Below are 18,760 nucleotides of genomic sequence, written 5' to 3' on the forward strand. Positions count from 1 at the left end.
AAATATGGAAAGATGAGTCTCTCCTATTTCCACATCTCGTTGATCGCATGATCCATACCGTAATTTAACCGATGGCATTTAGTATTAAAAATTTATCAAATTCTCAATCATTTCCTCGTTCTGCTTGGTTGTTGTTGGTATGTAGATGGCTCTTCTCGCCTTCCTCTTTCCGTATATGCTAACAACAAGATCATAACTTGTACCTGTATTGATGCGTACATGCTTTATTTGCAACGCACAGACTTTTTATGTGTACCCACCAATGACTCCATCATCGGGTGTCTAATCGATGCTCTCAGTACATGAATGTTTGGTACATTGCCAAATCATCAAGATCGACCGTTTACTTTGCAAGCTGGATTATTTAAGCGAGTTCCTATACTGGACCCTGGGGGGTTTTTTTTTAAACAAATACCCATCTCTCCTATGCTCAAAGACATCTTCCTCGGCACTTGATCGATTACTGCCAATGCCATCTTCCAATTAAGGTTATGGCATCCCGGATCCTCATCATCGCGTCTTTATTTCAGTTGCATCGCCACAGAGTGTCCTTGGGGTATGCATTTTCAATTGCTTTATAGAATTGTATGCTTTCCTCTAGTAGAAAATTGATAGAACCAAAAAACAGGAGATCTTAATAAGACGTCACTTGTGATTGAAAGGGTCATTTGTGTTACAAATGGATGCTTCTTTCTCTGATATGGTGTCCTCGGCATGCTCATAATTGATAGGCTTGCTCTCTTACAAGATAGTTAGCCTAGCTGTGAGCTTTTTGATCTCAAACAGAATGTGCTCAACTTGCATGCTTTCCAACATTTAGTTCAAGCGTGAGGCTGAACTAACTTTGCGCATAAAACGCTGATGAAACCCCAAAATGATCATTTCTACGTTGGTCTACTTCAATTTCTCCCTCTGTGCATTGTTCAAGCAAGCAGACCAAGCTTCTTGCAGTAGTCAATCTTATTAGCAACTTTGGAAGCATCTAGAGAAAGTAGCTGAGGCTTACAGATCAAGATGACAGATACAGATTCATGCTGAATAAGACACTGGGTTTCAACTGTTGGGACCTGTTTTGCTTACATGATCATGATTCATCTAGGAATATGTATAAATTCTCCACGTTTTTCGAAAGAAAGCCATTTTCCACTCTTTCGAAACACAAACACTATATATATATATATATATATATCAAAATGACTAGCCGTATTCCAGTTACGATTATTACAGGCTTTTTGGGCGCTGGAAAGACAACACTCTTGAATCAGATCCTAGATGAAAACCATCAAGCATCTGACAACAACAGCTTACGCATTGCCGTCATTGAAAATGAATTTGCTGCAGCATTTGGTATTGAAAATGAAATACTGCACCAAGACAAGATCGAAGACGTGCAAAGCCTGTATGAATTCGGAATGTAAGCAGTGGTAATCCTTGAGGTGAAATGTCAGTAAATTGCTGACTAACATGTATTCGATTTAGGGGTTGTGTATGCTGTTCCTCAAGTGGCGAATTGATCAATGCTCTGGTGGAGATTGCTTTGCGAAATGAACACGAGCCTAAAGAGAAACGTATACAGCATGTAATCCTAGAGACCACTGGTTTGGCGGATCCAACGCCAATTGTTCAACAGATAGCTCGAGGCGCGAATAAAAGAGGAACCGATGAGATTGTCCAAAACTACTACATCAATGGCATCGTAACACTATTAGACAGCAAGCACTTTTATCAAAATCTAGCATCACTCTCTGCTTCATCATCCACTTACAAGAACGAATTACTGGCTCAAATCTTGACAACTGACTCTATCATACTGAACAAGACGGATCTACTAACAAACAAAGAAGAGGATGTCAATAGCATCACTCAATTCATTCGCCAATATAACCCAACAGCAAAAATATTCACCACTTCATTCGCCAAAGTCCCCATTGCAAACGCCATATTTGATCTAAGGCCCGAAAGAAGCACCCAGGAGACAGTAGACATGATACAATCCAAAGCAAACGATGAAGCACAAAAGAAACACGATCCTTCCATCGAGCAAACCATGTTATTAGCGCCTGGATTTGTGGATCTGGCGGGTGTACAGGATTTCATCAAGAAAACAACAGCAAAAGGAGGCATTTACCGAGTGAAGGGTGTATTGGCATTGAAACAGAATCCTAATATCAAATTTGTTGTACAAGGTGTCAACAATGATCAATTGAGCATCACAGAACATGGCCCATGGCTCCCCGAAGAAGTGCAAGAAAGCAGAATCACGTTGATCGGTAGAAATGTCATAAGGCAATGCAATCAATTAGAGCAAGAGTTCAATGCGTATTTATTGCAATAAATAAGGATCTATAGTTCGAATCGTTCTTTTCTAATAGCCCATGAGTGGCTCAGGCAGAGGTTGTTTAATTTTACAATGCTGCTTTCATGAGCGCATACACCTACAACTGTCGTGTTGTCTTGCTGATCTAATTCTTGCAGTAAAGCAGTGTAATTGGGTCGACAGGACGCCTTGAATTTGATATAGGTGAGGTTGCTGGGTATACTGTAATTTTCTTCAGGATCAGATAAGCCTGTAATGTAGATTCTGATGCTTAGATTCAGCTGCAGTGAATCTGAAAATTGCTCCAATTCCTGTTCAAATGCATAAAATGTGTCTATTTCGCCGTTAGTATGCATGCTTCCAAGCAGAAAACCAAAACTCGACTAACCTATTGAGTGGATACTCCATATTAAATTGACCGATTTTGTCTTGATGGCATGCTGCTTCTGTTCTACGTACTGCAAGACAGAAATCCAAGGTGTGATACCCATCCCTTCCGCAACCAAAATCACCGAGTCGAAATCACCAAACTCTGCTCCTGCGCTAGTTACATACGGCCTACCCAGAGGTTTGCTGATTCTCGCTTCGATCACCTTGGACCCTGATTGAGCTATATCGTATAGTGGTTTGGTGCGATTTCCAGTTGCTTTGATGTAGAATGTAAAGTACTGGCCATCCATGGGTCGAGCAAGTGCTTCATTTTCGCTCAGGGCTCCTTCTTCCTCTTCTTCCTTGAGCGCATCATTGCTATCTATTCTGCAGATTGAAAACGGATGCGCATAGACGGTTGCAGCAAATGCGGATGGTGTAAGTGAAATGAATACAAATTGCCCTGGAATCACTCCTGCGTTCATGGAATAGGGTATGTTGCATTTGATCTTGACGATGTCTCCTGGTAGAGCCTCTGCCATCAGCATGTCGGTTCTGTAAGACCGGTCCATCTGATCCATCACCCAGAAAAGTAGCACCATGATATAAAATACGTAAAAGGACCAATGGTGAAAGCACCCGCTACAGATCAATATGACCAAGGCTGCCAAGTGAGTGATTCGAAATAATCTGTATGAAATGAGCCGAACGAGTGAATGCGATCCAAACATCAATAAGAACATGGCACTCAACATGAAGGCTCCTGTGGTATGGCGTGCATTTGATGTGAGTGCTGCTATTATGCTACGGTTCTGGGTTGTGTAGTTGGTCTGAATCTGATAAGATGCATGGTACACTACTTGAAAAAAGCCTATGCGTCCAAACCAAGCATGCCAGCGGATTGTCTCGTTAATTTCAAAAAAGTAGCGCTGGATGATGGATAGTTTGGCTGATAATAATACCGAGAAGGCAATGTTGGTTACTGCAAGTTGAGCAGCTCGATGACTCAGCGATTGCCTGTATAGATTGGGCTCTTCAAAGCCTGCATGGTGAGGATCGTTTTCTGGTACGGTGCCATTCGCCGTGCTGAATAACAGCATTGCATTGATGCTGATCAAAGACCCCACTTTGAATACATCGATCAAGGAGAAAGTGACGCATGAAAAGAGCTGCCTTTCGTATCGAAGCCAACGTTGCCAGGCACTAGTCTTTGTAAAGCCTAAAAGCCCCAAGAGTTTCGCTTTTCTGTACCTTGCTTTCTGTATCCATGAACTAGCAAGCAGCAGCAAGCCACTGATAGTGATGATAGAGATGTAGGACAGCAGTGTCGTATTGTCTCGATAATAGTGTTGTGGCTGTGTTATGATGGTATCTTGTTCATTGATGGATGGAGTGTAGTGTATATTTACAAGGGCAAGGTAGGTATTTAACTGAACCAGAATGCCTGAAATGAATAGAGTAACAACGCCATAAGCTAATACTCTCTTGAACATTATTGTAAGTATATTGAAGACATATGAAAGATTGTAAAAGAAATGAATTAATAGCCAAGCCAAGCACTGGAGCTATTTTAATACCCTCTTAATTTGAATGAAAGCCAATGACACTGTCCTTTTCCTACCAGATTCATCTCTCCGTCATCTGATCTGGTACCTTTTGCTGCAAAATATTCACAATTTGTCAATTCCTTTGCTTCAGTATTTGAATATTCATCGATACTTGCCGATAGCTGGCAGGCTCAGCTGTCCAGAGGCTATGCGGTACCAAACATCTAATGTTGCGTGCTATTCGACTGAAGTTTGTGGCGCATTGACAGTGTCGTTTGAATATCAGTACACGCACTCGATGCATGAAACATCCTGTAAGTGCAGGACAGCAACAAGTCAGCATTCTGTAGTGTAGTATATATATATATATGTGTGTGTGTGATTAATTTAAGCATTTTTCATTAGTGATTTGATTTTACATGGCTGATTTGCCCTCTGATTTTGTGCCAAAGATGGTGCCGCAAGTATCTCATCATTCAAATCTGGGTAGTTCCTATTATCAAGCCATAGAAAGAGAGCGTGATCTTTGCAATCAAGTGTGGAGCTTATTTTCCTCGCCATATCACAGCAGCATAGTTACCTTGCGCACCAAATCAACACCAAAGTCTTTAAAGGTGAACAACTGAAGAGGAAGAGAGCTTCCAGCGAACAGGCAGCTTCACTTGCTCCAGGCATAGTTCCAGGCATGCTCATCTCATTTACACGTATGGAGCTTGGAAGCGCTGAAGTCTTCCGAGATTCTGATGATACGAAGGAGCTTCTGAAAAGAGGTGACAAGTGCCCAAGAATGATGAACAAGATGGTCGGTAGACTGGTGGATCGCCGCTATACTATCCTGGTATTTGCTGCTGAATTGTTCCCATTACCTCGCCATGTTATCGAAGATGTTGCTCAAAGCATCATTCAAGCCAAGAAGAGATCCCTGGATCGTCGTACTGTCTGTAGCGATTCGTTTTACATGCATTGATAAGATATTATGTTATCGTAACAACAAAGTAGCTATGGCTGAAACAGTCTATCCAAATAAAATCTACAGATATATGCTAAAGCTTCACATTTTGAATGTCTACCATCATACCAGAAGCCCCTAAACGGCCTGTACCTGTGGCTCTGCTTCTTCTACGATGCTCCACATCTATACCATCAGAAAAAAAGTTCATATACGGACAAATAGTCCACTTGCAATACCTCTAATTACTCAAAAGCTTGCAAATCACAGCGAAATCCGGATACATTTGAGCTGTGTTTTCTCGCGTTGAAGGCCGTTTTAGATTGTGAGAATAGCACCAAACAATTGCTCTCGTCTGGCACTTACTTCTTGACGACTTTGCTCAGCTTTTTCAAGATCGCCAAAATTCGACGAAAAAGCATGAGGGATACCTCATGGTTTTCATCGAAAACCAAACAATCGCGTTTTTGACCTCAAAAATGAAGACTTTTCCTATGGTATATATTGAATCAAAATGTTTCTCTAAACGCAAAGCAGCCCCTGAAGTTACTTTTATGAGGTTTTCATATGCAAAATCTCGACATTTTAGCCAAAAACCTCATTTACTATTTTCGGAAATTGCTCATTAAGTGCATTGAAAACATCTATTACAATTACCACCATGGGAAGCACCTTGAAAAGTACTTTAGGAATGTATTAGGAAGCATCGGACGATCATCACAATTTATATAGTCGAATCTTGCAAAATAGTTCGATCAAGTCGAAAAAAAGACAAAATTTATCCAATCTGGAGTAGGAAAAAAAATACTCTGGGCTTGAATTGATTTTGGCAGTGGCACTGCTGCTGGCTGACCCAAATGCCTTTCTGACGATGACAATGATGATTACGATGTTGATTTAACGAGGATTGTAAATTTGAAGGCACAGTCGTCTAGCTTAAATGCTTTTTTGCTTTTGTTAGAAGTTCCCTATAAAGGCGTCTTTTGCAATGACAATCTTTCAAGAAAGTCGTCGTAGATCTTATACAAGTCCTGTGTTTATGCATGGCCAGCTTGATGTCGCCAGCTTGATGTCGCCATCTCAAGAGCTACATCAGCGAGTGGTATGGCATTTCTACTGCCAGTAAACATGACACGAACAGAGAATGTGGTGTACAAATGCTGTATAAAGCTTGAGCTCTCTTTCGCATCGTCTCAGTAATAGCTTTCGTTTAATATTAGTATATAAGCAAAGAGATTGCATGGGGATCAACCAGTTCGTTTCATCATTTATCACTATATTTCGTTCAGTCTCTATTCCTGCGTCTCTTTTTTTCTTCGCCTAAGGGTGTTATCAACAGGTAAATCGCCAGAATAGGCAATAGACAACATGAAACGCTCAAACAACAACCAACTGGAAACTGGGTTAACACAGCTAAATAGTACTGGAACACTTCACGAATCAGTAACATAAAACACTACATCAACTGTATGAAACAAAGCCTATAGTGTTGCCTGGGATCATGCACACTCATGCACTCATGCCAAATTAAAGCTTACTCCAACCTTGTAGTTTAGTTTATAATAAGTTTAACAATATACTAAAAGCCTGTTTGTTATTAACTTTATGTTTCCATCGAAAAAGTGCTGTGATGTGTTGCTAACTTGAAGAATGTGATGCATTCCCTAATCTATCATAAGTGATGGTCAATATCGCAGCATTGTAAAAGGATATACATTTTGGGATGATCGATTTGCGACGACAGGCCAGGTAATAGAGCCTTTTGGTTTGCGGTTTCTTTTTCTTTTGCTATGACAGCATCAACAATCTTAATATTTAGTTTTTTGGCCTTCTAGGCTTAAAAACGAGAATAAAGGGAAATCTTATATGAAAACCTCGCCTGAAATAACCCCTAGTTTAATTGGATCATCTTCAATAGCTTAGTTGAAATCTGTCAGTACAGCAACCGCTCTAATTTATATTCTCTCTCACTCTCTCTTTTTTTTTTTTTTTTTACCCCTTTTTCTCTTTACACATGGTTGAACCATCCTTTAGATCTCAAACATACGCTGTTACAGGCATTAGTATTGTCTGCTTACTGACGCTGTGGATATTGTCCTCGAGTAATGCAAGAGTAGCACTTGTCTCGGAGACAGTAAAGGATGTTCCAGACCAACAGCAACACAGAGATGTATTATACCAACCACTCCCAAAAGACAAAAACCTGTGCTCATCAGACCAATACAACCAAGGAAAATGGGTGCACCAAAGCATCGGCTTGGAATCACAAAATGTAGATGGCATCAACAAGTTTGTTGGGTATCATTGCAACTGGAATTTCCCTCATCGCTGCTACAGACGACAAGAACCAGCCAGCGAGTTTAATAGAAGTAGATCCATGTGAGTTGTTGCCATGCTCTCCGCAACGAAGCGCTGATCCTTATCATCAAAACACAGTATAGACTACACTTGGCAACCAGACAATTGTATGGTACTTCCATATCAAGCGAGAGATTTTTCCAAACACCTCTCTGAAAATCCACTCTTACTCGTGGGTGATTCCATCACACAATTAATGTTCGAAAGCATGTGGTGCTTACTAGGACAAGACTTGACTGCACAAAACAAAGACACCCAACTCTCTGGTGGTGATACATCCATGTGGGCTAGTCAATTAGTACATCGAGATTTAGAGTATCAGGATCCAGCAAAGGTCACTGTCGCTTATATTCGCTCGGATTATTTAGTGAAATTGGACGATTTTAGCCTGATTAAACCCAATGAAGGTGAGGGATATCAAATTGGTGTGGGTAGCAACTTTCCTTGGGTGCATGCCATCCCTCGATTCAAGTATATCATGCTCAACACTGTAAGTGCTACCGAGATGAAGATCCTTGGCCGTGTCTAAACTAACCATCGATGGATCTCAGGGCCCACATTGGCATCCTGACCTCAAGTGGGGTCCCAACAAGGACAGAAAGGAACTGTTGCAAGCATTCAGACGAGGCATGCGCAAGGTGTTTGATTATCTCAAGGATCATGTCAAGGCCGATCAGCGAGTTTGGGTCAGAAGCACACCCTACGGTCATGCCAAGTGTTCTCAATATACATCCCCGAGCTCGTACATCATCACACCCACAGGACAAAAGGGCGAATATGAATGGGACATGTTTGAACAGTTTGATTTTGTGTGGAAGGTAGTGTAAAAGGATGTTGTCCGTTGGCAGATCCACATCACTCAACCTTGATTTTCTTGTAGGACATGATTGAAAAGGAAAATGACGAGCGCTTCCACTTTTTCAATGTATCTATCTCCAACTACAGAGGCGATGCTCACTCGCAGCCAGATTCAGACTGCTTACACACTTGTTTGCCTGGACCTGTGGATGACTGGAACAAATTTTTTTATCATCAAGTAGTAAAATTAGTCAACAATGCATAAATGAAATTTTATTTTAGAATGGAGGCGAGAAAACGACAGGGAAATCCGCTTGTAGCGTACCGTTGTTGGGCGATGCATCCATATTAAGCAACTCTGTCAACAAACCATATACTTCAATATTGAAAAAGGGCGCCAAAATAGTGCCTGATTTATACACGCGATTGATTTTGGGTCCCTTTGCCATGAAGATGGCGCGCATGTCATCTGCTAAATTATCGTACCCATGATTACCACCCTTTTTGAAACCGCCCTTTTTGTCAAACTCGTCGTGTGTGATGAAGGTATACCCCACTTCAGGGATGGCGACGATAGGCGTGATTCTGTCAGAGTGTTTGTAGTGGAATCTGTCGGGCACATCTTTTCTCATGTAGACTTCAAAGTGGGCATCAAGGTGGGTTTGGGTATAGTTGTAAAGTTGAGTATAAATCTTCTTGACGGTATCTTTGGGAGCATCGGGCGAGGGTCTAAGATCAAGCAGAGGCAATGCTTCTCGGTTGCGCACATGCTTCAGCACGTCTGGTGAGAGAATGTCATCGTAAAAGATCAGCTTGGATTCTTGCGTTTCTGCCATGCCATGATCGCTAACCTAAAATAAGCATTGCGTTCAGTGTAAGGTTTGTAAAAACATCACTCAATAAGACTTACAATGACAATGTGGACATGGCTATCCAGCTTTCTATCCTTTAATTCCTGCACAAGGTATCCAATAGCATCATCTGCATCTTGAATGAAATTATTCATCTAGGGTCAATTTAGTACAGGCCTGCAATGATTCAGCATTAGGTATTACCTTGGAGCCAAATGGACCTCCGCGATGACCCTCTTGATCAATCTGTGGCACATAGACAGAAATCATCTGTGGTCTGTCATCATACGGTAAATCAAGCCATTTGAGAGTAACATCCATCTTTTCTTTTGCCGTCATGGAGCTGTTGTACTTGACCACCATATCAGGCGGGTTGTAGTTTGTCTCTGAGCCTGGCCACATGATGGATCCAGTTCGCTTTCTGTTCATTCTTGATGTTGTCCAAATCTAGTGAAGAGTAGGTGTCAATGATATGTACAGTGTACAGGTCACATCGGTTAACGTACTGGCTCACCCTTCCACCATCTGCGATCAGCCGTTGAAGTTGCATTTGAATGACTAAAGACTGCATCGAGTGTTGGATCATAAAACAGATTTGCTACAATGCCATGCGTCTCTGGATATAAGCCTGTAACTAGTGTCCAATGGTTCGGAAACGTGCTTGGCTGAGGAAAACTCAGTGACATGTTGCAGCAAGATGACTTGAGTGCTTACCGGAAATGCTGGGTGCATGTATTTTGCCATGATGCCATTATCCGCTACACAATCGAGTCAATATAATAGCAGCCACACGCACTTATTCAAGAAACTAACCAAATTCTTTCATATGAGGTGTTTTGCCCCTATTCAAATAATCTGGCCTGAAGCCATCCAGTGATATCAAAATAACTGTAGAAGCGAAATAATCTGTGCCATTGTAATACAGTTTCTCTGCTCCTCTTTCACGGTGCTCTGGATCTGCTGAGAATCGCATCATGGCAATCTTGAACATGACAAAGAACAAGCCAATGGCTAATCCAATGCATACAAATCTCAGTGTTGGATTATCCTGCAGAGTTGGAAAAGTCAATTTTTTGTCGCATTGTAATGGAAAGCGGTATGGACTTACCTTTTCATACACCTGCTCTGCTTCTCCGCTATTCTCCTCTACTATCACAGCCCAGTCTTCTTCCTCATCTTCAATATCTTCCTCGTCTGTATCTGAAGAACGATCTTCCTTATCCAGTAACTGTGCTTCTTCCTCTCTGCTGTCATAGGCTTCGTTATGATTGTCGATTGAACTGGAAGCGCCCGATACGGAGCGAGTCATTTCATAGGCTTCTTCTGGCATTAAGTGTTAGTATCGTATCTTGAGTAAAAAAAAAAAAAAAAAAAAAAAAAAAAAAAAAAAAGAAAGGTTATTTTGCCACGAAAAAAGAAGGAAAGGTAGAAGAGTTATCGTTGTTTAACTCTCCTCAATTTGTGATTTTAGGTGGTAAGAAACCAAGATCTGTTATTGGTAAAAACCTAAAACAAAAGACTAAAAAAAACCAGTCTTTGAACTGACTGATTGCCCCTCTCCCTAAAAGCGCATCCATGCCAGCAACATTGTATAACATTGGATGTTTATCATTAGAATCCATGGAAACAGAGGTAGCTCCAAATTGCCACTTCAACATTATATCAACAGCTTTACCATTGTTGAAATGGGTCGAGAGAGGGCATGTATTTTAACATTTGGCTCTAAAAACTGGAGCAAATCCTCTTCCATCTCATTTGTTTTTTTTTTTTTTTTTTTGTCTCCTGAAAATCCATCACAAGCACTGTACTTGTATAACACAAACTATCTTGAGCTGGGTCTTCCGCATTGAAACTTGTCATTGTACATGCATTTAGCGATCAGTATCAAACAGGCTGAACATGGGATCTGCGCATCTTTCCGTGCATCGTCTAGATTCAGTTTGCATTCGACTCTTTTAAGCCTATTTCACCGTCCGGCTTAATTGATCTGCACACAAATGATGAGTGCTATTTGACTTCATAGGCTCCAGTCTATTTGTGCAAAATAATAAATCAGGGCATATGTTTCTCTCTCTCTTTTTCAATCAAATATTATAAAAGCTATAATAAATCAAAAGGTTTATACAGTCGTCTGTTTCAAATGTTCATGACGTTTAGCGAAAACTAGCAGGAATTTCTCGTGATAGAATCCGTTTTAGGCCACCAGAGTAGCACCAAACAATTTCTTTCATCTAGCACTTACTTCTTGACACCTTTGCTCCACTTTTTCGAGATCACCAAAATTCGACGAAAAAGCATGAGAGATACCTCATGATTTTCATCGAAAACCAAACGATCGCGTTTTTGACTTCAAAAATGAAGACTTTTCCTATGGTATATATTGAATCAAAATGTTTCTCTAAACGCAAAGCAACCCCTGAAGTTACTTTTATGAGGTTTTCATATGCAAAATCGGGATATATTCGCTGAAAACCTTAATTCACATTCTACCAAATTGCTCGATAATTTCATTCAGAACACCTATTACAACAATGACCACCATTGGAAGCGCCTTGAAAGGTACTTTAAAAAGTATATTAGGAGGCGCTGGATGTTCATTGCATTTTACATAGTCGAATTTGATAAAATAGGTCGAATCGTGTTCAAAAAGTTTAGGAATCAACAAATAAAGGACAGAGAATCCCAAGCGAAAAATGAATTAGTTTTTGGCTGGTAAAATGCATTTCTCATGAATGCAATCGATGATTTTGAAGCCAGCAAGAAGATGATAGCAAGTTACAGCATAGTATCCTCGCTACTATTCTTTAAAACTTTTGTAACATGCTCATCCCAGTATGAGCCACTAATGTAAAGTGCAGACTTGTCACTCAATTTTATCAACATGGGCGGCGCTACCTCCCGTGTCAAGCCAGCTATACAATATAATACACAAGTTTATTTCAAATGAACGATGAAACAAGGATCTCAGAAATGCTAATATAGGTATAAAAATGTAAATAGAGGTGTTACATAGAGCAAATCAGAGATGAATAAATAAATAATACATTGCCAATGCTAATTTTTTAACACATGGGCACATTGACTGCAAGACCACCTTGACTTGTCTCCTTGTATTTAGACATCATATCCAAGCCAGTTTGTCTCATGGTCTCAATGACCTGATCAAGAGACACACGATGATCACCTTCGCCGTTCAAAGCCAGTTGAGCAGCAGCAATAGCCTTGACAGCAGCTAATGCGTTTCTCTCGATACATGGCACTTGCACCAAACCAGCAATGGGATCACACGTCAAGCCCAAGTTGTGTTCCATGCCAATTTCAGCAGCATTCTCCACTTGCTCTATAGAACCACCCATCACTGCTGTAAAACCAGCAGCAGCCATGGAGCACGCTACGCCCACTTCACCTTGACAACCCACTTCAGCAGCTATTTAGGGTTTATGAGTATGATTGCCAATGCATAATTCGCTGATGTGCACTTACCAGAAATACTAGCACCACGCTTGAACAGCATACCCACAGCAGCAGTCGTCAACAGAAACTCCATCACATCATTTTCGGGATTCTCAGAGATAAATTCCAAGTAGTACTTTAATACAGATGGGATTGTACCAGCAGCGCCATTTGTAGGTGCAGTAACTACACGACCACCACATGCGTTTTCTTCGTTCACAGCAATAGCATACACAGATAGATAATCCAGAGCTGGCAAAAAGAACCGCTTGCGAGGACGTTTGGGTAGGACTGACAATGACAATGGCGATTTGTCATCTGCTGCATACAGCTGGTCTTTGTTGGCTTCGGTGCTGATAAGCTCATTGTTGGCATCGCTGAAAGATGGAGCTTGTTTAGGCAGTGGAATTCTCGAGTCAATGTATGTATTTTGAGTAACTGGGCCGTAAAGACCTTTCAAGAGCTTGTTGTATAGACCAGGAGCTCTTCGACGCACATTAAGGCCACCAGGGAGACGTTCTAATCAAGGGGATGTTAGTCAACATGATCTAGGGCCACTCTTTCTTACATGAAAGAACTACCTTCACCGTTTGCCATGACACCATTCTTGATGCTATCATCCATGGTATTCCAAATTCTCAATAACTTTTCACGAATCTCTTCAGCAGTAGACCACTTGAGTTCATTCTCAAAAACAACTTGAGCGATGGTCATGTTTTCACGCTTGCACACTTGAATCAACTCTTCAGCATTCTTGAAGGGCAATGAAACCACAGCAACGTCCTGTTGACTACGCTGTTCAGCCATCTCCCGTCTGGTACTGTTGCGAGCAGCCATGCGCTCACGTTTGTAATAAACGTTTTCACCATGATCCATTTGAGTAGCTTCATTCACCACAAACCCACCGCCAATGCTAAAGTACTCATTTGTTGCAATCATGTTGGCATCTGAGTCATATGCGCAGAATCGAAGGCCATTGGGATGCTGTGGCAATGTTTTGAAATAGTTGAAGATCAAGTGCTTATCGGGATTGAAGTGGATTCTGTGAGTGCCATCCAGGTGAATAGAGTGGTTCGTGTGTATATCATCCACGCGTGCTTTGATTGTTGATGTTTCCACTTGGTCAGGCGTTTCTCCCTCGATACCCATAAGGATAGCTTCCGGTGTACCATGACCTTTTCCAGTTAGTGCCAGAGAGCCAAACATATCTACACGGTTCAACAACAAATCGTAAATATTTCTATATCCGGCAAAACAGTTGATTTTCACCAGTGTGAAAATCTGATCACGGTTGTGTTACTTGTATATTTACCAACTCTCAGTGTATGCACTCTTTCCAGGATGTTGTGTTCTTTGAGATCGCTGACAAAGATCTTGGCTGCTCTCATAGGGCCTACAGTGTGTGAGGAAGAGGGGCCTACACCGATAGAGAACAGGTCAAATGTAGAGACGACGGCATGGTGGTCTGCATGAGGATCAATGCCAGGATACTCTTGAAATTCAGTAGCAGTGGCAGCTGTGGATAAACATGACTTTTGTTGACGGGTGGCACCAATAATAAGAGCACGATGAAGGATGGATTTGGAGGTATTTCTAGTTAAAATGCTTGGAATTAATCTAACGTGGTTCATTCAATGGAAAAAAAAAAAAAAGTAGAGAAGAAAGGTAAGGATTTCAGACATTGAATCTGTTCTGTATTTATACTAATTCATTGCTGTGCTCAATTAGCACAATCGTTTTTATACCTCTTGACAAACATTAAGTATCTTTGCAAACATTAATGATTTCACACGATAAACTTATGTGCCAATCAAGCCCAGGTTTGTTCAAGGCATTAGAATGGTGTTCATTGTGTTACTGAATTGACATTTTCGATTTCATAATGAGGTAAAACAAAAAAAAAATAATAATAATAATGAGTATCAGTAAATAGTATACAGAAAGCCTAATTATATTTCACATCTCTTTGACCCTGTAAAAGCTTGACTATACTGTACTATGAGCGTTTGTAACACTATCAACAAGCTTGACAGAATCGCAAAAGTTGAATCAGAGAACCATTTGGATGTTGAGTTTTATTGCATAACCACAAACATCAAGCAGCAAATCTCATATTGACTCTACTGCATCTAAAATACTACAAGCAAGTCTTGCTATTCATATATATATATATATATATAAGGATGGCGTTTGATCATCTTCATCAGCCTATTTTTTAGTCCTGTAAAATTAGAAGAAAGATGCAGGCTTAAAAAGCAAGTTGAAGGCAATCAATGATATAAAGTTATTGAATAACAAGCAGTGCGTGCTCCAAGTTCATGCAAATACAACTACAACTTCATTTAGATACAAAAAAAAAAACATATGCTTTAACTATCATTTCCATCCTCCCCTCAATTTAATAATAGTCATTGCAAACGATTGAATTCAAGCGCTTCTAAATATAAAAAACGTTTATTCAGCTTTCAAAGAAGGAAGCAAATGCGCTAAATTAATGATCAGGGTGGTGATCAGAACAAGCAGAACAGATCAAACTCTTTGAAATCCAAAGATTTCGAGTGCCACCGTGGCATCCACAGTGACACCTTTTTTGAGATCGGCTTCAACCAATACTTGGCCCACATAGCCTGGCTCCATCTCTCCAGGTTCGCCGTGCTCTCGTTCGCATTGCTCCGTTACAGCCACCAGCACACGATCTTCTGGGTCGATCCGATCACTTTCCATAATACCCTCGTGGCGATTCAAGCAATGGATCCAGTAATGAATTTTGGTCTTTTCCCGCACATCATTTGTCTTTGCTATATTGCTGATTTGTGATGGTTGGACTGTGCTAGATGTAGATGTAGAGCTGGAAGGACTGATATCTACACGCTGATTGCTGCTCGACTTCAATGGCTTGATTCCCTTTTCCTTTTTGATCTGAATTGCTGGGAGAGCAATCTGCTTCAAATCACGTTGCAACTCGAATCGACACACCAATACATTGTCATTAGGATCATTATCTGCATAAAACTCTTCTTCAGTCTCCTCTTGATTCATATCATCATCCTTGATTACCAGGCGATGGCGAGGCATCACTTGTGCTTCAATTTGCAGTCGATAAGACACGCCGAGAATGGTCTCTGCTTCACTGTAGACAATCTTCTTATACAATGTATATGGCACCTTTTTGGATGTTGCATGTCGCTTGAGGGGTCTAGGGCCAGCTTCTTTTCCAATCTCCAATTCTTCAATGCCTGCGTTGATAATCTGACTGCCAGTGGCTGATGGTTCGTCGTCTCCTAGCTGTTCGTTGTCTGACACTGACCACACAGATCCTCCATCACTTTCATCGTTGTCAAAGGCATGTAAATCTTGAGAGGAGAGTGTAATTTCCTTTTGCTCGCAGATCCAGCCGTTTTCTTCAGATGGTGGTGAGATGTAGACGGATGCTTTGAATCGAAAACGTGGTACACCCAGCAATAAACGCCTACGTTTCTCTTGTGCGTCGGATTGATCCACGTCAAAGTACTCGTTCAAAGCTGCACTGCGATCCTCCTCCAAGGTTTTGGGAATGGGATGGCGGCGGCTTTCCTGTGTTTGCTGTGTCTGTGTAAATGTCAGCGGAAACAAGACTCGCTCCAATGCCTCTCGTTGCCACAAAGCACGGAATACAATGCCTTCGTCTACAATGCCGTCTTGACGTACAGTGGTCAATTGGTCGAATGTCATGTTGCTGTAACTGACTGTAGTGCGAAGCAAGTAAGAGAGCACAGTTGCCTTGTCAATGACACCACCAGACGACGCATCTGCCGCCAGCTTTTCAAAAGGCACCAGTGCTGTAAAACTGAGTCGGTTAAGATGAGGTCGGTTCGATTGCTGGTAGTGCTGCAAGTCACTGGGGTCCTCTAAATCTTCAGATGGGATGCGCTTTCGTTTGCGAGAGCGCACTGTATCTGCTGACAAGAATGCCTTGTTGCTATTGCTGTTGAGGGGTCGCACAAAGCCAGAGAGTCGCTTTGAGTCTTGATCCACGGGTCCTTTGGGTGTCCAAGTGATGCGTCCTACAGATTGCATGAATGCCATCAACACAGATCTCAGCAGGCAGTAGCGTTCGTATTCAGAATTGACAAACAGTGGATCTGCACTGAGCACATCAGCCATGTAATCCACAGGCAGCATGGCTAAACGCTCTGCGTTACTGGGTCCAAATCGAAGCAAAAGCAACAAGGCAGCGTCTCTCAATTGCAAATAGGAGCTGTGTCCTCGTGGTAGCTGACAGATGGTCTCCAAGTCTCTCATGATGCTGTCAAGAGAGAGCTGCTCACTAGTGTATCTATTGACACAGGCCTGAGTCAAATCATGCACATCTAACAGAACTGCCACCGACAAGATGAGCAGTGTGTCCTTGTCTTGCATACCACGCAACAGTTCTTGCTTGTTGATACAATACAGCCATTTCAGAACAAATCGGATATGCGATGCTAGCAAAGGATTAAGGCTGCCGCTCTGTGAGCTTCTTTTCGTTTGAGTACTAGCACTAGTAGATGATGATGATGATGATGATGATGATGCGGATGAGGTGGAGGTGCTGCTAGTCTTTTGCCATTTGCGTCGTACAATGTGTTGGAATGGCGCAAGGACAAATCCACATTGTGTTAAAGCACTTGCGAGATCAATCGTCAGCAGTGTCACTCCTTGTTTATCTGTTGTGTGTCTGATGTTGGATTGCCAATCCATGCCGTGTTCTTGTTCGTTTGTGTGTGATAACTTGCTCTCTTCAATGCTTTCCAGAAGCTTGCACAGAAAGGGCGACTGGCTCATGATAGATTTGTGTACGTTGAATCGCATAGAAAAGGGACATGATGGATGCAGAAAAACGAGTGACAGATCAGAGAACATGGACTTTTCAAACATGCCATCTAGCAGATGTCTCTCCAATTTTGATGTCGTCTTTATTTGTGTAGTCATTTCGTGTGTTGTAGGTTGTATCCAACTGAAGAGAAAAAAAAAAAAAAAAAAAAAGCGAAACAAAGAATTTTTCAGGATTTGATCCTGACACCCTTTTATAAGGAGCGCAATTTCGTCTGGCTTGCTCGAGTCACGCCTAGGTTTTCAGGCACATCCGTAGAAAAGAGCTGCTTAAAACGAAACAGGCTGAATGTGAGAATGTCATAAATGTGGATACCGTATATGCCTAACTAGCCAATTGATCTCGCTACGCTGGTAACGGTGTCGCCCCGCGGGTTCTCCCCAAACACATTCCAAATCAGAGAGAACGAAAATTTGCTATATCTAATAATCAATCAATAGTAAAGGAGAGGTTCAACCACTTCTTACTCTTGTCTTTTTTTAATATTCTTTTCCTCGAATCTTATTATTATAAACAGCTATGCCCCCAACAGTTAGAACAGGCAATTGCAAGCAGCGGCCCCAATGCCACCCATATTCAGCTCTTACTACATCTATTTTGGTGGTGAGCTAGATGGACTGGCGTTACCAGATATGAAAATGCCCAGCAAAAGCAGAATTACATATTCAGGCTAAGTGTGAGTTCTTTCAAACTCATGCGCCCCGTTTAATTAGCATCCCAATCATCATTGTCATTGTCAGAAAGGCATTTGGGTCAGCCAGCAGCAGTGCCACTGCCAAAATCAATTCAAGCCCAGAGTATTTTTTTTCCTACTCCAGATTGGATAAATTTTGTCTTTTTTCGACTTGATCGAACTATTTTGCAAGATTCGACTATATAAATTGTGATGATCGTCCGATGCTTCCTAATACATTCCTAAAGTACTTTTCAAGGTGCTTCCCATGGTGGTAATTGTAATAGATGTTTTCAATGCACTTAATGAGCAATTTCCGAAAATAGTAAATGAGGTTTTTGGCTAAAATGTCGAGATTTTGCATATGAAAACCTCATAAAAGTAACTTCAGGGGCTGCTTTGCGTTTAGAGAAACATTTTGATTCAATATATACCATAGGAAAAGTCTTCATTTTTGAGGTCAAAAACGCGATTGTTTGGTTTTCGATGAAAACCATGAGGTATCCCTCATGCTTTTTCGTCGAATTTTGGCGATCTTGAAAAAGCTGAGCAAAGTCGTCAAGAAGTAAGTGCCAGACGAGAGCAATTGTTTG

The 18,760-nt window shown here is 41.3% G+C and overlaps 7 protein-coding genes across 7 annotated transcripts; 3 read left to right on the forward strand and 4 right to left on the reverse strand.

Moving 5' to 3' along the window:
- Positions 1–1,193: 1,193 nt before the first annotated feature.
- Positions 1,194–2,335, forward strand: ATC70_008038 (uncharacterized protein; the record flags this gene model as incomplete). The annotated part of the gene is made up of 2 exons (XM_064827293.1): positions 1,194–1,414; positions 1,480–2,335. The coding sequence occupies 2 exons, from the start codon at positions 1,194–1,196 to the stop codon at positions 2,333–2,335; spliced, it is 1,077 nt and encodes a 358-aa protein (XP_064687191.1).
- An 8-nt stretch (positions 2,336–2,343) lies between these two features.
- Positions 2,344–4,179, reverse strand: ATC70_008039 (uncharacterized protein; the record flags this gene model as incomplete). Its single annotated transcript, XM_064827294.1, has 2 exons — positions 2,344–2,651; positions 2,706–4,179. 2 exons carry the CDS (start codon positions 4,177–4,179, stop codon positions 2,344–2,346), a joined length of 1,782 nt encoding a protein of 593 aa, XP_064687192.1.
- Positions 4,180–4,939: 760 nt separating this feature from the next.
- On the forward strand, positions 4,940–5,200 carry clc1_1 (Clathrin light chain; the record flags this gene model as incomplete). The annotated part of the gene is made up of 1 exon (XM_064827295.1): positions 4,940–5,200. One exon carries the CDS (start codon positions 4,940–4,942, stop codon positions 5,198–5,200), a length of 261 nt encoding a protein of 86 aa, XP_064687193.1.
- A 1,996-nt stretch (positions 5,201–7,196) lies between these two features.
- ATC70_008041 (uncharacterized protein) lies at positions 7,197–8,603 on the forward strand (the record flags this gene model as incomplete). Its single annotated transcript, XM_064827296.1, has 4 exons — positions 7,197–7,561; positions 7,619–8,030; positions 8,092–8,358; positions 8,421–8,603. 4 exons carry the CDS (start codon positions 7,197–7,199, stop codon positions 8,601–8,603), a joined length of 1,227 nt encoding a protein of 408 aa, XP_064687194.1.
- Positions 8,604–8,616: 13 nt separating this feature from the next.
- Positions 8,617–10,519, reverse strand: ATC70_008042 (uncharacterized protein; the record flags this gene model as incomplete). The annotated part of the gene is made up of 7 exons (XM_064827297.1): positions 8,617–9,189; positions 9,249–9,344; positions 9,394–9,636; positions 9,696–9,854; positions 9,904–9,947; positions 10,003–10,237; positions 10,298–10,519. 7 exons carry the CDS (start codon positions 10,517–10,519, stop codon positions 8,617–8,619), a joined length of 1,572 nt encoding a protein of 523 aa, XP_064687195.1.
- Positions 10,520–12,251: 1,732 nt separating this feature from the next.
- Positions 12,252–14,273, reverse strand: ARG3 (ornithine carbamoyltransferase; the record flags this gene model as incomplete). The annotated part of the gene is made up of 4 exons (XM_064827298.1): positions 12,252–12,616; positions 12,673–13,161; positions 13,224–13,850; positions 13,955–14,273. 4 exons carry the CDS (start codon positions 14,271–14,273, stop codon positions 12,252–12,254), a joined length of 1,800 nt encoding a protein of 599 aa, XP_064687196.1.
- An 898-nt stretch (positions 14,274–15,171) lies between these two features.
- On the reverse strand, positions 15,172–17,592 carry ATC70_008044 (uncharacterized protein; the record flags this gene model as incomplete). The annotated part of the gene is made up of 1 exon (XM_064827299.1): positions 15,172–17,592. The coding sequence occupies one exon, from the start codon at positions 17,590–17,592 to the stop codon at positions 15,172–15,174; it is 2,421 nt and encodes an 806-aa protein (XP_064687197.1).
- Between the last annotated feature and the right edge of the window lie 1,168 nt (positions 17,593–18,760).

Source organism: Mucor velutinosus (assembly GCF_035048745.1).
Source record: "Mucor velutinosus strain NIH1002 chromosome Unknown tig00001555, whole genome shotgun sequence".
Lineage (NCBI taxonomy): Eukaryota > Fungi > Mucoromycota > Mucoromycetes > Mucorales > Mucoraceae > Mucor > Mucor velutinosus.